Source organism: Aphidius gifuensis, linkage group LG3, assembly GCF_014905175.1.
Source record: "Aphidius gifuensis isolate YNYX2018 linkage group LG3, ASM1490517v1, whole genome shotgun sequence".
NCBI classification, from domain to species: domain Eukaryota; kingdom Metazoa; phylum Arthropoda; class Insecta; order Hymenoptera; family Braconidae; genus Aphidius; species Aphidius gifuensis.
Genome location: NC_057790.1, coordinates 919,716 through 936,808, shown reverse-complemented (window position 1 = coordinate 936,808; position 17,093 = coordinate 919,716). Strand labels below are relative to the sequence as shown.

At 23.6% G+C, this 17,093-nt stretch overlaps 3 protein-coding genes across 4 annotated transcripts; 1 reads left to right on the top strand and 2 right to left on the bottom strand.

Annotated features, from left to right (window-relative positions):
* Window positions 1-3,810: 3,810 nt before the first annotated feature.
* Window positions 3,811-9,158, bottom strand: LOC122851261 (ornithine decarboxylase 1-like). 2 transcript variants are annotated; one of them, XM_044150377.1, is made up of 4 exons: window positions 8,687-9,158; window positions 5,073-6,402; window positions 4,784-4,992; window positions 3,811-4,692 (listed from the first exon to the last, which is right to left on the bottom strand). In XM_044150377.1, exons 2-4 carry the CDS (start codon window positions 6,060-6,062, stop codon window positions 4,479-4,481), a joined length of 1,413 nt encoding a protein of 470 aa, XP_044006312.1. In that variant the 5' UTR covers window positions 6,063-6,402; window positions 8,687-9,158; the 3' UTR covers window positions 3,811-4,478. The 2 variants fall into 2 exon arrangements, with proteins under 2 accessions (XP_044006312.1, XP_044006311.1); XM_044150376.1 differs by lacking the exon at window positions 8,687-9,158 and adding an exon at window positions 6,686-7,115.
* Window positions 9,159-9,276: 118 nt separating this feature from the next.
* On the top strand, window positions 9,277-13,285 carry LOC122851262 (glutamate--cysteine ligase regulatory subunit). The gene is made up of 6 exons (XM_044150378.1): window positions 9,277-10,920; window positions 11,174-11,236; window positions 11,326-11,443; window positions 11,839-12,038; window positions 12,118-12,232; window positions 12,309-13,285. The coding sequence occupies exons 1-6, from the start codon at window positions 10,846-10,848 to the stop codon at window positions 12,452-12,454; spliced, it is 717 nt and encodes a 238-aa protein (XP_044006313.1). The 5' UTR covers window positions 9,277-10,845; the 3' UTR covers window positions 12,455-13,285.
* On the bottom strand, window positions 9,663-10,151 carry LOC122853503 (transmembrane protein 14C). The gene is made up of 3 exons (XM_044154004.1): window positions 10,076-10,151; window positions 9,805-9,994; window positions 9,663-9,729 (listed from the first exon to the last, which is right to left on the bottom strand). The coding sequence occupies exons 1-3, from the start codon at window positions 10,149-10,151 to the stop codon at window positions 9,663-9,665; spliced, it is 333 nt and encodes a 110-aa protein (XP_044009939.1).
* Window positions 13,286-17,093: the final 3,808 nt, after the last annotated feature.

The window sequence follows — 17,093 nt, the reverse complement described above, 5'->3', positions numbered from 1 at the left end:
ATACATTGTAAGACTCCAAAAATAAATTTATATCTCTGGCCACTGAATTGGAATTTATCTGAATTTATAATTTTTATATAAAGCTTTTAATTTCACATGAATTTAATTCAATTTCCAATAATATAAATTTAATTTGATAGAATAACACTTGACCTAATTAATCCATAAAAAAATTCTCAATAATTAACATAACAAATATTTAAAAAATTATATTTTCCATATTTAAAAAATCAAGCAAAATACCTGAGAATTTTTCTGAATTTTTTTTTATTTTATTTTATTGAAAGCTCTTACTTTCACACGAAATTTTTTTTTTCTTTCGATATAACGTAAATTATTATATAAAAATATCCAGAACAAAAATACTTAATAATTAGCATAAAAAATATTTTTAAAATGATTTTTTTTTATCTCAAAAATTCAGCCGAGAATGACGTCAATAATGTTGGGTGTATTTGTGTATTTATTATAAAAAATCATGTTAAATTTATGAAATATAAATATGTGTATAATAAAAAATAAAAATATATTAAACTATTATTTATTTATTTATATTTTTCGTATGAGATATTTGAACATATATAGGATTTCTCAAGAATGCAAAATTTAAACTTGCACGATTCAGATTTAAATCAGCAAATGTCTTGGACGTGAGCATAAAATATATTGCTGTAAAATGAATGTATTATAGTATACCTATAACATCCTGTGTGTGTCTAAATTGTAACATTCACATCGTCCAGTTAATCTTTATCTTGTTAAACAGCATTGTGAAATGCACTACTGAAAGTTTTCTTTTTAAATTTTTTAATCATCATAAATTATATTTAAAAAATAAAGCGAAAAAAAAAACAATAAAACAATAACAAAAAACAAAAAAACAATAACAAAATACAATAAAACAATAAAAACTATTAATAATCTTTAATTATTTAATATTGTTATTAACAAAAAGAAAATCAAATTAATTTTTTAAATAATTATTTAAAATTTTTCAAAATAATTTTTGAAGATCTTTTTAGATCTTTATGCAATTGTTGGGCAATTTTTTGTGTGATCAACAGAGTGTTTTATTGTTGCGATATTTTTCTCGGTATATTGATTTTATATTTATAGAAAATATATTACAACTTAAAGTACCGAATCAAATTTAAAATATAATTATCCAAGCAAAACGTTTAAAGCTATTTTCTATTTTTAAAAAATGATGTAAATTATAAATATAATTTAATGAATTTTTTTATAAATTAAATAATTTATATTTAATTTTATAATTAAAACAATTTAACATTTAATAATTATTTTTATTTTCAAGTTGTATATCAAATTTTTTTTTTGGACTTTCACAAAAAAGGAATTTTTATTTTCATGTGATTTATTATTTTTATAGACTGTTTAATATTTTATTATCAGATAAATATTAAAAACATTCATTAGAAATTAAATGATTCAATTAAATGATGGTAATTAAATTAGTTAAAATTATTAGGTATAAATAGACTTGTTGATATTAAAATAATATCGGAAGTAAATAGATTAGCTTTATTTTGAGAAAAAAAATTTAAATTAAATTAACAAAAAAAATTTAAACGAATGACTTGCAATTAATTCAAAGGATAATAAAATTGTGAAATAGATAAATAAATTGCTAGATTAACTATTGATTATTATTACAATATTTTTTTATTTTTTTTTTTCGATAATAATGGTGGTGAATGACGATGGTCTATTTTGTTTTTCTTAGAAAATGTCGTGGGAAAAAAAGGGTCTATTTAACCGATCAAACCGAGCTCAATAGTTGCCATAAAAAAAATTAATAATCGATCGACGATTTGTTAATTAATTAGCAAAATATAACAGTTATTTTTATGTAAATTGATTGAATAATTAATTGTGTAGAAATTAAATTCTTACCTTGTCAAAATCCCGGCAATTTGAGTCATCTTGACCGGCTCCGAAAAAAAAAAATTCTAAATTCACTTTTATTTTTTTTTTACAATAACGCGTAATTATTAAATTAATTAATTAACTAGCACTTGAAATTGACGAATGAATAATATTTGCTATTTTTTTTCCCGCCAATTTTAAAATTGCGTCACATAATGGCCGCGAGTCATTTTTTTTTTTTTTTTTTTTTTGCAAAAAAGAAAAAACCGCCGAAACTGGACATCAAATTAATATTGTCGTCAAAAATTTGATCATTACTCGTATATATTGAATCAATCTCCCAGAATTTGTAAAAATTATTATAAATAGTAATTAATTACAAGTTGTATAAAATTCACGACAAAATTGATTGATGATGTCATTGCTATTTTTTTTTTTTTTTTTTGCAACTCCAAAAAATTATCCACACTTAATTCACTTAAACTATTATAATTTTTAATAACACCACTGTATTCCTTACTATTAAAACTATAAAATTGTTATATTTTTAAAATTAATTATCACTATTAATTAACAAAAAAAAGACAACAATTCGGAGCTACGTAAAAAACCCCCTGCACGGGCCACAGACGAAAGTGAAAATTGTGTTTTGTTTTTTTACCATCCGACAGGTGGTGGAAGGGGTAAAAAAATAATAAAAAAAAAAATCAATATTAAATTTCATAATAATAATAAATAAGGAAAAATTCAAAAATTATTTAACGCCCTAATTGTTAATAATTATTGGATAAAAATAATTTAAATAATTTAAAATTTATTTAAAATAATTTTTAATAATTTTTTATGTTAATTTTTAAACAATTGCCATGAAATTTTTTAAGCAATATAAAATGACCTTATAAATTTTAACAACCTTCATTTTAAATATAGGGAAAAAAATTTTTTATAAAGAAAGTACGTAACAATAATTAAGAGCAATGAAGATCGATTATTATGTAATTCTCAATTTAGCTGTTTTTTTTTTTACAAAAAAATTAGTGATCATTAAATTTAAAAATAGTTAATTATCTCAATTAGGTATATTTTAATTACACATAATTGCCCAATAATTTAAACAATATTGTACAATTTTTAACGTACATATTTTTGATTATTAAAATTTTTTTTTTATATTTAGCAATTGTTTTTATTTTTCAACTCATTTTTGGGATTTAAAATAATATTTTGATTAATTATATTGTTGTTATTAGTAAGCCGATCCTATTGTAATAATTATAACAACAACATGGACAATTAATCTACAAAATTATGGCCAAAAAAAAATTATTATAAATAATTTTTAAATAGCAAAAAGAAAAGAAATAAATAAATAAAATTTATTGTTTTTTTTTTCAAATAGCTATAAAAATAGTAAAAAAATAATAAAAAAATTACGAAAAATTAATGTAATTAATAATAAATGATTAAATATTTACCAATTAAATTTTAAATGCTTTTTTTGTATTTTTTTTCGTTTATTTATTAATTTTACACATCGGAGAAATATGACCGATCTAGTTTACATGGTTATACAAGTGAGATATCAACAGATAATAATAGCAATAAATTTGACATATAATACAATTAAGGTAATTGTTTAACTGATAAGAAATAAAAGAAAAAAAAAAAAACTACGAATGGATTTATTCTCTTTTCCATTCGTTGTTTCTTTTTTTTTCTTTTTTTTCTTTGGTTTTAAGTGACAGCTGCCTCAATGCCTCTAAAAGATCCTAGCACTCTTGCAAAGTTATTTATGTTTCGTATTTATCTAATATCTTGATGCTACTCCGATTGACTACATATTAATATTTTCATTTTTAATTATTCAACACTTATTTTTCATTTTGATTTTCAATAATTTATATTAAACCGTAACCATTATCGAAATTGTTTTTTAATAATTCATTTTCCTGTTTTTTTTTTAAGTTAACTTATGAAAATTTTCATTTAATCATTACCCTACTGCTTTTCCCTAATGGTTTACTCAAATTTTAAATTTTAAATAATTCCCAATGATAATTTTTAAACACACTGGAAATTTTCCATTTAACTTATCCACGTTTTTTTTTTTTTTTAAACTACCAACATTTAGATTGTAAAATAAAATAATAACAATTCCATTTATTGAAATATTAAAATGATAAATTGACATTCACATGCGTATGGCAATTGAAAATTATTAGAACACAGAGAGTATATTTTTATCTCAATCGGAAATGACTGATTTATAGACCAATTATTATTTATTTTTTTAAATTTGAATAAAAAAATAATTCACGGTCAAAACGAACCGCAATGTATTCAACGAGGACATTTAAAAAATGCCTTTTTTTCTATCAAATAAGAAACACTTTTAAATTGATTATAATTAATTTGTGTTTAGTTATTTATCAAAAAATTGATTTTGTAGTTTTTGTATAATTTCAGTTCGTTGGTTTTTGTTTGTTTTGTTTGTAAAATTATAGAAAAAATCATCAAGAAATTAATTATGCAGTAAAATATTCATGTCAAGAAATATCGGAATGAAAAGAAAAAAAAGTGTTAATGAATTGTTAATTAATTGGTTCAACCTCAACGTAATCATAGATAAAATCAGATGTTGTTGTTGTTTCATCACTCATGTCTGATCCATTACAATCAATTGGTTGATTTTTCCAATCATCAATTTTTGTACCACCAATATCAAGACCAAGACGTAAATTGGCTGGTGTGTTACCAATAACAAAATGATCCTCAGAAAGTGGCAAAGCATCTTTCAACATGAGCCTAATTCAAAAATAAAATAATAATTAATATTATTTCTAAATCATTTCAAGAAAAATGTATCAAATAAATGAATAAATAAATGACTAATTACCAAATATGTTCCTCAGCAACAACATGAACTTTTGGAATTGGAAAACCATTGAATGGAGAAGCAACTGGAAGAGTATAAGCACCCATGTCTTCAAATATAATCCAATCACCAAGATCCATTTCATGTAACAACATATTTTCAACAACAAGATCTAAACCATCACAAGTTGGTCCCCAAATACTTGATGGTGTCATTTTTCCACATCCAGACTAAATCAAAAAAATAAATAAATAAGCATCAACAATAATTACACAATATTTATATTTTAATCATCATCTATTTGTCGTACCTTGAGTGGAATTGGTGTTACAATTTGATGATCATAAAGAAGACAATTGAATGAACCATAAACTCCATCATTTATGTAATACATATTATGTGTTACTGAATTTGGTGACATTTTATCACTACGAACAGAACGTTTACTATGAATACTTGTTGCCAATGTAAATGCTGAAGCAACATAAAAACGTCCAGGCTCAGCAATAACGTGAACATCATCATCAAAATTATCATCAAGTGCTGAATTAATAATTTCTGCAATTTTATCAATACTTGTTCCTTTGTTACCAGGATAGCCACCACCAAGATCAAGTAAATATGGTTTAAATCCAAGTTCTTTAGCTAAATCAAATAACTTTTTAGCATGAATTATTGCACGTTTAAATACTGGTGGATCTTGACAACCTGAACCAACATGAAAACTAATACCAACAACATTGAGATTCATCATTCTTGCTAAACGTATTAAATTTGGTGCTTCATAAATTGGATCACAACCAAATTTCATACCCAATTGACATTGTGCAATTTCAGCATCACAACGTATACGTATAACAATTTTAGCTGTTTGATGAAATTTAAATATTTTATGTAATTCACTTTCATTGTCAACAGTCATTGTATCAACACCAACATTTGCTGCATGACGTATATGTGATGCTGGTTTTGCTGGATTAGCAAATATAATTTTTTTAGCATCAACACCAATTTCAAGTACTTTATTTATTTCAACTTTAGATGCACAATCAAAACTAGCACCAAGTGATGCCAATACTTCAAGTACAATTAAACTATCATTACATTTAACAGCATAAAATGGCTCAACTCGTGGTAATTTTTCTTTCCATATTTGATGTTTTTTAACAATGTCACCAATATCTAATACATAAAATGCTTCTTCTTGTAATCCACTGTTTGTTATTTCTTCAATAACAGACATGACATTTGATGAACTGTCCAATACATGAATACGTTCGTCCATTTTTGATACTTTCATCTTGATTATAATTGATTATTATTTTATTTATTAATATATTTATTTTCTTCAATCACCAATTGATTGGTTTGTTTTTTTTTTTTATTTTTTCTTTATTATTTTTCTTCTTCTTCTTTTGTTTTTTTGATGGAGATTATTAAACTCTGCAGAGTGCTAGGCAGCAATGAGGCAGCTGTCAATATGAATTGAAATTATTTTGTTGTGATAATTTATATATTTGTCAGCGTTAGGGGTGCTAGCAAAGCCACGGAGGCTCTGCGTTTAGGGCCAACTTCCAGTTGTTGCTGTAACTTGAATACCCACCAACAGACTGGCCAACCAGTCTATCGCAGATACAACCCTGCAACAATAAAAACAAAGCAAAAACATTAAAATTCACTTGGTACAAACAATTCTTGATAATACATGTATAAAATATATTATCACTCAATCATTCATCAAGATATTTTATTTTATCAAATGACAAAATGATTACATATTCAAACATAACACGCTGTCTGGTGATTCTTCATTAACTTGATAAATTGATAATTATTATTGAGGTCACAAGGCTTGTAAGTTTAAAATATAAAAAAATAATTTTAATTATAATTTAATTAAAACAAAAAATAAAAAAAACTTACTTTACTGAGGGAGGTAATTCTCGTGCCTTATTTAAACAATTAAAAAAATAATAAATTTTTAATATTCGACGTTGACTAATTTAGTAAGTCAATAATCGAATTGATTTTTTTTTTAATTTAAAAAAATCACTGAAAAATAATAAAATATAAATGTTTTTTCAAAAATTTTTTAAGAAATATTTTTCAAGTTTAATTTTAAGTCAGTATGATGAGGATGATGTCGAGTGTCTGAATGACCAAGTCGTACTGAGCTCGAGTCAACTATTTGTTGGACTATTTATGGAGAGCTTGATAAGTATTATCAGTTTGCTGAGAATTATTACGAGTCACTTCATCAAAGACCAGGCTTATCTTGACTAGAAGATAATATCATTGGTGGTGGTGATGATGATGATGATGATGATGTCGATGATGTTAGTAATGGTGGGAGAGATTAAACACATGACTTTGAGGGTCGTCTATTTAATACATTTATTATATGTTTGATTAAAATGAAAAAAAAAAAGTTTATTCAAGTGTCTTGATTGTAACCAATAATATATTAATATTCAGTATCTTTTTTATTGTCTTGTTCAAGTGTATATTGAGTAAATTTAATTTTTTTTAATTGATAAACTATTTCATTATTTACGCATTTATTTATTTATTATTTTTTCAATGAACTTTGCTTTTTCGATTGACAAATTGTTATTCTATTTTTTTATCTAATCGATATATTTGAAAATAAAATTATTAAAAATACAAATTCTTGGTAAGTCGAAGAAAAATATAAAAATATTTACATAGAAATTATTTTTCTTTACTAATATTTAATTCGTTTTTTTGTTAACAAAATATTTATCAAATTTGACCTTTTTTTTTTTTCGTTAATCTTTTTATAAATTGTCATAAAAAAAAGTCTATTTTTTGTTTAGTTAATTTCTTAAAAATAAAATGGGTTTTTTGTTTTTTTATCTTGAATAATTAATGTGTGATAAATTGAATGTAAAAAAAATTTTTCCCTTGTCATTTGGATAAATAAATAAAAAAGTAATTGTCAAGTTTGTCAATTGAATATCTAAGAATCAAAAATAATAAGAATGACAAGATTAAACCAGTTACATCTTGAAGTAACCAAATGATCACGCGTGTATCATTAATCATTATGATGATGATGTTTACAACACATAAAAATAATAAACTCAAATTACAAATAATAAATAAAACAATAAATATTTATTATTTATATACTTGATTAAAAATAACATGGACCAATGATCATAATTTTAAAATAAACAATACAAAATTATTATTCATCTAAAAAATAATAATTAAACAAATAATATCATTTTTTTAATTTAATAAAAATATTTTCCTCTTGTTGAATGATATCATGACATTTGAAGCGCACTTCAAGGGCACCCATGATAATAAAATTTTAAAAAAATATATTGTAATTACTCGTATTTATTATCTAAGTTAAATTAACAAAAAAAAAAAATTAATTTGATAAGATTGTTGCTATAGTAATGATATATTTCTAACAAATGCCAAGTTTAATTGCGCATTTCGAAATTACCTGGAATTTATGGAGTAAAAAACTGAATATTTTTATAAAAATATCAAGTAATTTTTAAATTTATTAAGAAATAATGTATAATTGTTTCGAAAAAAAATAACATCTAGCTAATTGGGTTAAAGTTGATTGAACTTTTTTAAAAAATAAATCTAAAATTTGTTAAATAAACAAAAAAAAATTTAACAAAAAGATATATAATTAACTGGAATAAATTTGGGATAATAATAAGCATTAGTCAGTAATTAAATATGATGATTATGATGTTGATGATGTTGATGATGATGATGATGGTTTACATGAAACAAAATGACGACAATCACAATGTGTTCACGTGACCCAGGTATAATTTTACACTGACATGCTCTGGCACGCGCCATTCTCGGACATAAAAATCAGCAAATAAATAAAAAATAGAGATTAAAAAAAAAAAATATGATATTTACCTTATCAAATGATCGCCACCCTGCGGGCCGGCACTTTGTTATTGGCGGAATGGTGGAAGTTTTAATTGACTTGATCCCAAAAATCAGTCAAATTTTCTTGCCGCACGGGGTTGATACTCCGGGCGGCAGCCACTTCTTATCGGATTTAAAACAGCCAAATAAATAATTAATCAACAATTCCTTACCGTACATTCGTTCGTTTTTATATTATTTATAATAAAAAATTAAACAACTTCTTTTTTTAGATATTTCATTTGGAGAAATAATAACAATAACAATTTGTTACGTTAATTTTATATTTTTATTATCTTCTGGGAGCGTTACACTTGATCTAGATTATCACTTTATTTATTTATATCTTTGTTGAATGATAATTGTTATTTTATTTTTTTATAACACACACAAAAACGAACGAGTGTTACGATAATGATGGAACGACGAGACGACGACGACGACAATCACGACGGCCATGAGATGGTGGACACCTTGGTGTGTGTTCGCAAAAACATCAAGCCAGGTGTTGTTGACCAATCAAAATTTTATATTTTTATTTTGAAATTTTTCAATTGGTTAGTCGATGTTTATGTAACGCCATCTTGGTTCCAACTATGTTTTCAGGAACACTCAATAAATTCATGACATTCGAATTTGGCCCAATTTTACATCAACAATAACAATGATAATATTTATTTATAAAAAACAAAAAATATATGAAATTAATTGTTGATAAAATGATCTATCATTGAGATAATTTTGCCGCCATGTTTTAGTAAAATTAATAATACCACATTAATTGTTTTTGAAACGTTTATTAACACAAAATTGTTACAAAAAAAAATCATGATTTATCATGAGTGTCATTAGCTTATGCTCCAATTAAATCTGTGCCTTCAACAGGAACATTTCTATGGAAAAAAGATAAATAAAATGATAATGAAAAGATTGTGTTTATGGAAAATTTAAATAAATAGAATCATCACTCTGTCTTGATAGCAACTGGTACTGTGAATGCACGAACAACTGTTCTGACCAGCATGACAGCACTGTAATTAAAAAAAATAATAAATTAATTAGCTGTTAATTATAAACAAAATGATGATTGTTAATAATTCCTTTACCTCAATGCAGCAATAACACCAGCTGGCATTATTTTACCAGTTGAATAATAACGATAGCCCATCATTCCACCAAGTGTTGCTGATGTACCAAGTAAAACATAACAATTCTTTGGATCTTGTGTTGTTTGATATGCTCCATAACCCAGAACAGAACCAAATAATACTCCAGCAGCTAATGAAGGTATTGATTCTAAAAATTTAAAATAATTTTCATTGTTATTTGTTATTGTTATTTATTGTTTTTTAACCAACAAATTTTGAGGTTGTTTACTTGATTTTACGTAGCCCATTATTCCACCTCCAGCAACAGCTGCTGCATAGCCAAATGATGCATAATCAATTGGCATTTTGATTTATTTATACAACAATTTATTATATTAACTCGTTGCAATTGTTGTGCTTCAATTTGTTTTTATATATGCGAAGTTAATTTTTATTTTCACTGGAATGGGAACAAAGTTCAGTCTGAACATTGCCATTTATCTTTTTTTTTTTTTCATTCTGCAAAGATAAAAATAAACAAGATAAATATAATTCTAGAATCTAGATGATACCATTATTAATTGAAAAAAAAAAATAAACTCCAATTTGATAAATAATTTATATCAATACTTGTTACATAATAATAAATTTGATGATAATTTTTTTTTTATAAAAAAAATATTAAAAGATAAATTAATAAATCAACAATTTTATGATTAAAATTTAATTAAAATTTGATAATAATATTTAATATCAATACAAAGAATTAACCAATAATTTATTATCTAGAATAGTTAATGTTTTAAAAAATTACAAAATGTTTATTATCATGTTTACAAAATCATTATTGGAGCATGACATAATTTCCTGGACTCGTGATTCTCTGGATGACAGTGCATTTAATTCATGTAAAACGAATTATCGTGTCATGATAATTCAATTAAACTCAAGATAAATAAACGTTGATAACTTGCAGCTAAAGCAAGCTAAAGTATTGAATTATATTTTCATTATAAATTTATTATTGTTGTTTAATTTTTGACAATAACAAAAGAGACAATGTTGATCAACACTGGAAACATACTGTCATTGAATGAGCTCAAACTAAAAGCTGGACAAAATACTCAAGAAGAGGTAAGATACATAAAAAAATTATTAATAATATTATTTATAAATAAATATTAATTTATTTATAATTTTTATTTTATAAAATCTATCAATATTATAATAATTAATTGAATATTCAATTTGAGGTTATGTTTTAATATTTATTTTTGCTTTATTCAAATAGCCTTGGTATTTAATTTTTAATTTACATTATTATTATCACTATTAATAAAAAATATGATGTGTAGTTTAATTAATTTTTATTAATTTAATTTTTTAGATTCTTGAAGCACTTAAAATAACACTGAGAAATTCACACAACAATGATGACACCATTAAAACAGTAAAATATATTTTTTTTATAATTTTTTAATATTTAAACTGTCAACTATGATTATGTGTAATTTATTTATTTATTTTTCGATTTTATAGATCAATGGAGTTGATTCAATTAATTTGGGGACTGTTGATAGAGATGAATTAAAAATAACAGCTAAAATATTTATTGCTTTTGCTGATCCTGATATGCTGGATCAGGCTATTGAAAAAAGTATATTTTATTTTTTTTTTTAATTGTTTAAACTATTTAACAGTCATTATTGTTAGTTAATTAATTTATCGCTGTTTTTTTGTTTAATTTCTTCAACAATAATTATTAATTTATTCTTTTAATTATCTATATTTTTCTTTTTTGTTTTGTTGAATTTATTCAACAATAGCTCTAAATTTTTTACTCAGTTTTTTTTTTTTTTTAGTATTAAATCTACATTACACAAAATGTAGATGAAATTTATATATTTTTTTTTTGTTAAATTTACTATTGTAATTTAATTATTTATAATTTTCTTTTTGTTGAATTTATTTAACAATAATAATTGTTGAATAATCACAATTCACTTAATTTTATTTATGAACATGAAGGTTAATGAATTAATTAATTTTTAGTACTCGAGGTATTTAAAACTGACAACATTGAAACACTTATTCTTGCTTATGGAGAATCAAAAATATCAGCAAAAGAATTAAATGCACTTCAACAATTATGGCCAGTTGTTGAGAAATATGTAAACTCTGGAAAATTGTCATCAGTTGGTGTAAGCAATGTTCATACAGAAGTATTTATTGATCTCTATCAATGGTCAAAGGTATAAATCAATAAATTTAACAAATTAAATAATCAAGATGACGATAAGCTGATAAAAAAAAAATTAATTATTTATTTAGGTAAGACCAAATATTGTCCAGATTAATCTTGCAACATGTTGTGTTGTTCCACCAGCACTTCAAGCATTTACCAAGGAAAATGATGTACAACTGTTAACTCACAATGATCCATATCGTAAGATTAAAATAATTATCATCATCATCATCATCATGCTAAAAATAAAATACACAATATATTTATTTATTTTTAGAAATTCTTGCCAAAGATAGTATTGTTGAATTGTTTGGTGACACATCAAAGCTACAATGGGTCGTCAAGTATCAAGTCCATGTCAAGTGTCGAGGAGTCCTTTCATCAAAAGGATATCTTGTTCAACTTGACAAATCGAATGCTTGATAGCTTCAATTGTTCTTCATCAAACTGAACAAAAAAGTATTCTATTCAATTTCGTATTTTTTATTTTTATTTTAACAAATGCCTTTATACTTAAATTGAATAATCAACGTTACATATTTTTTTTTTTCGAATTTATTATTTCTACACTATTATTTTGTTATAAATTTTGATAAATTTGATAGTTTTTTATTTGCTAATTTACGTTTAATCATGAGATACATGTTTTTTTAATTTTACAAATATATTTTTGTAAAATAAATTTGATGATTTTTTATCATCACAGTTCAAATGAGCATTATAATAGATGAAATTTATTTTTTTATAAATTCATTGCAATTATAATTGTATAAATAAATAGATAAATTTTACAAAAAATTATTAATTCTATTAAATTGAAATTTAACAATTAAAAACTTAAATAATTTTTATTCTTTTTTAAAAATCATTATTGTTATTATCAGTCTATAAAATTATTGACATTTCAAAGTTATAAATTTACAAAAGAACCTGAATAAATCAATCATATGTAAATTAAAAAAAAAAACGTAAATTCAAACTAATTTAAAATTCACAAAGTTTCAAAGAAGAATGGACACAACGAAAAAGAAAGAAATAAAAAAAAAATATCTTTCTGCTCTTTATTTCTTATCTTGATTTTAAATTTTGCATGTTAAATTTTGTGTACAATATTATTCAATGAATACTGGTAAGCGTTAGTTACACCTGTTTTCGAAATCGAAATATTTAAAAAGCTACAAAAAATCATTGATAATTATTTAATATATAGTTAAAAAAATAATAGTAGTTATTAAAAAAACACAAAGATATCTTGACAATTTTTATATTTTTATTTAGCATATGCAATTTGATTTTTCGTTTGATATTTCTTCTTGCTTCATTCTACCATTATCTTTTTTTATTTTCTGTATCTTTTTACTCCAAAGCCAGTGCCGCACATTTTCTTCTTTGTCTTATGCTTCGACTTCTTTATTCTTGTATTTTTTTATTTATTTTTATTTGGCATCTTGCTTTTTTCTATATGTATATTTTTATGTATATATATGGGTCATGTATATAGTAGATTGGTCCACCACCAACCAACCACCCCTTTTGACTGGACAGTCACCAAAGAACTTTGCATCTTGAATGTTGCTGTTTGCTGCTGCTGTTACTGCTGAATCGGGTATACTATGTTATGTCTCTGAACCACGTCTTTGACATACTTTGTATGTTAATGCCACATAATTTTAGTTCTTGTTTTTTTAAACTCGGCATTGCTTTGCGTATATTAAACACACCCTACAGTTTTTTTTTTTTTTTATTTTCTTTAAATATATAACATGTATTATAAATTTTTTCGACAATAATGCATAGTAATATAGATATTATTTAAATGAAAATTAAATAGAAAAAACAAATGTATTTCGAATGGTTAAATTTTTTTAAAAATTGATATTTAAATTTTATAAAACGTATTGAAATTATATCTACATTTTTGTAAGATTTGTTGGCATGTATTTTAATAGTCAAAAATATTATTAATTTATTTTTATGGCTTATGATAAATATTGAAACTTGGTTTATTAATTTATTTCGAAAAAATCTCTCCTTTTCTTTAAAATGATCTGCTTCAATTTCGAAAATTAAAAAAAATATAAAATAAAATTTCTAGATATTTTTTTTTACTCGAAATAGTCTTTAGATTTTCCTCTAAATTTACAAAAAAATATTTTCGATAATTAATTAAAAGCTACTCGATAGAAACCCCTCCAATTATTTAATTTCGAAAAATAAATTTTTACAAATTTTCTTGACTTCGAAAAAGCTTTCAAAGAATTTCCATATAAAGAAATTAAAATAAATTCTCTATAAATAATTATACTAAATTAATTTTCACATAGAAAAATATCAATTGTTCATTTAAATATTTATTTCTACATACCCACCGACATAGAAAATAATAAAAAAATAAAAAAAAGTACACACTTAAATTCACCTGAAGAGCAAACAACAGGGTGGCACTGTGCCGTTTAAAAACTTTTATTTTCCATGGATTTATTTCCCTCTCTGTGTCATTCCATATAAACAGTCCATTTTGCGTTTAAAAAAAAAAAAAGAGATAAAAGCATCCTCCTATATTCTCCCCGCAACATTGCAATGACTTGAACGATTTTTGCCGACCGCCCTTGTATTATACCTTCTTCCCCATATATATATTTATTTATCTCAACTTTGTTTTCTACCCACTGTTGGACTCCACTCGATATTTATTTATTTATTTTTATTTTTTACCTTCTTTGTTATCCACCTCCTCTTTAAACCCTTTTATTTTATTATTATTTTTTTTTTTTCATTTATTTATTCCTTTTTTTTTTGGCTGTTTTCTGCTTCCGCAAACGACAGCCGCTTTATTTATACCCGCCTTTGCATCGCACAGAAGCGAGAGCCCAAGACTTTTGCCTGCTTTTGCCTTTTATTTTATATAATATTTTTTTATTTTTTAATTCTCTCTCTTGAGCTTCTCATGCGGCGGCATTTAGAGAGATATATGTATATATATTTTGCATATATACGTGTGCAAGTATTGCGACCAAAACGACATAAAGTTTGCCTGATCTCAGTCACATCAGTTTGCAAGATAAACCTCATCGAGTAAATGAAAAAAAAAACAATAAATAAATTTACGATAATAGAGAAAAAAAAATAATGTTAAATTTGAAGGGAAATAAATAAAAAGGGTACAATTCTGTATCACCTGTCAATGAATGGGGATGGATGGCATTCAACAGGTCTATATCGCATATTCTTCTTCGTCTTCTTTTGCTTCATTTTTATTTATTTATTTGACTTTTTTTTAAAAAACACAAGATGACACGTGCGCGTCTTGAATCAAGCATGTACTATTCTCATCTTGTTTCATTTACTATCAATTATTTTTTTTTTTTTTTATCATTATTTCAAGATGAAAATTTTTTATTTTCTTGTATTCATTCAGATTCACTGGGGAGTTTCTATTCATCACTCAATTGTGCTGTTGGATATCACAATGTCATTCAACAAGTATTATTTTTTTTTTTTTTTTATTGTATGTATTTTTTTTTTTTTTTTTTAGTTGTGTGGGTTTGTTTGTGTTCATCAATGAAACACAGCAGCCACTGTCTGACACGCGCCGGTTGTAACTACTTGTTTAGTTTTTTTTTTTTTTTCTTTTTTACTATTTTTTTTAAAATATACATTGTATTTTTACAATTGTGGTGATTTTATTTTTATTTATTTTCATTTAGCTAATTGTTTATAATATTTATTAATTTATTTAATTAGAAAATTAATAAAAATAATTTTTTCGATTTTTTAAAGATCATTTTGCTGGAAATTTAAATTAATTATTTCAAAAGATTTTTGAAGTTTTGGTTTGAAATTTTTAGTCTGTAATTTTTGATTGGTTGTTGTTCTTTTGAATGACATTCAAATAAATAGAAAAAAAAAATTATTTTAGATTTAAATCAATTTCATATATGTGTAATAATTTTTTTTAGTTGAAGAATTGTTTTTTTTTAATTTTTTTGTCCATTGATTTTACATTTATTTTTTATTTTTCGATTGGATACAGTGTAATGCATAGTTATATGTATTTTTTTTTTGATGATTTATTTGAGCATTAAAAAGCGTGAAAGAGCTTATTTTATTTTTCTTGGTTTCTGTGGTCGCATTAGGGTAACGCGCGATGACACCTTACAAGCAATGCATTTGAATTTACTCTGAATTCAATTCTTCCAATGTGTCGAGACACTCTGGTTACTGTACAGTGTTATTTTATTTTTATCACACTTTTAAGATCAATATCAGATGATTTTATACAGTGCCTTGGCTCGTCTCAACTCTCAAAGTGTCACTAAAAAAATAACATAAGTGTGAATATTTTTATTCATTTATTTTTAAAAAATAATTTAACACACTTGTAATTGATCCAATCGAATTTAATTTTCTCTCAAAAAAATAACAACTAAATAGTTATAAAAATAATAAAAATACTAATCAATCAAAACAATATATAAAATTAATTTTATAAACAAATAAAATAGCTTAAAAATCAAAAAGACTTTTTATTATAATTTTATATATTTTTTTTCAATGAAAATAAAATCAATTTAATAGAAAATAATACATTAAAAAAAATTATATAATAAAATTGAATTAAAAATAAAATCAATAGATATATTATTAGCTAGAAATTGTTGTTAAAAAAAATATCTATAATCTTACTATCCGATTCATCGAAATGTGGATTAAAATACCGTCTTTGGTTCTCTTCAATGAAAGACCATATTTGATATTGCATATAGATTACTCACAAAGCAAAGTGTATACTCTAATTTTCTTGCAAAAACATATAACGTTAGTATAAAAACAAAATCAAGATAAACTACCTTGTAAATTTACAAGAAATCAAGATGAAATTTCTTAAAAAAAAACAAGCAAATCTTTATTTCTCTGTACTTAATAATTTAACTATTTAATTTTTCATTTATATAATAAAAATTAATTTTTTTGAAAAAAATAATAATAATATATAATTGTTTTTATTTATTTTTTTATATAAAGATAAGATTTTCTATGCCCTTTATGTATATCAGCATCG

Bases quoted from the DNA above. Each gene is read 5' to 3' on its own strand.
- LOC122853503 (XM_044154004.1), bottom strand. From the start codon at position 10,151: ATGCCAATTGATTATGCATCATTTGGCTATGCAGCAGCTGTTGCTGGA. The intron at 9,995-10,075 runs GTAAACAACCTC...TTAAATTTTTAG, and splicing joins AATGGGCTACGTAAAATCAA to AATCAATACCTTCATTAGCT. The intron at 9,730-9,804 runs GTAAAGGAATTA...TTTTAATTACAG, and splicing joins GGTGTTATTGCTGCATTGAG to TGCTGTCATGCTGGTCAGAA.
- LOC122851262 (XM_044150378.1), top strand. From the start codon at position 10,846: ATGTTGATCAACACTGGAAACATACTGTCATTGAATGAGCTCAAACTA. The intron at 10,921-11,173 runs GTAAGATACATA...TTAATTTTTTAG, and splicing joins GACAAAATACTCAAGAAGAG to ATTCTTGAAGCACTTAAAAT. The intron at 11,444-11,838 runs GTATATTTTATT...ATTAATTTTTAG, and splicing joins GGATCAGGCTATTGAAAAAA to TACTCGAGGTATTTAAAACT.
- LOC122851261 (XM_044150377.1), bottom strand. From the start codon at position 6,062: ATGAAAGTATCAAAAATGGACGAACGTATTCATGTATTGGACAGTTCA. The intron at 4,993-5,072 runs GTACGACAAATA...TTTTTGATTTAG, and splicing joins TAACACCAATTCCACTCAAG to TCTGGATGTGGAAAAATGAC. The intron at 4,693-4,783 runs GTAATTAGTCAT...TTTTTGAATTAG, and splicing joins GTTGCTGAGGAACATATTTG to GCTCATGTTGAAAGATGCTT.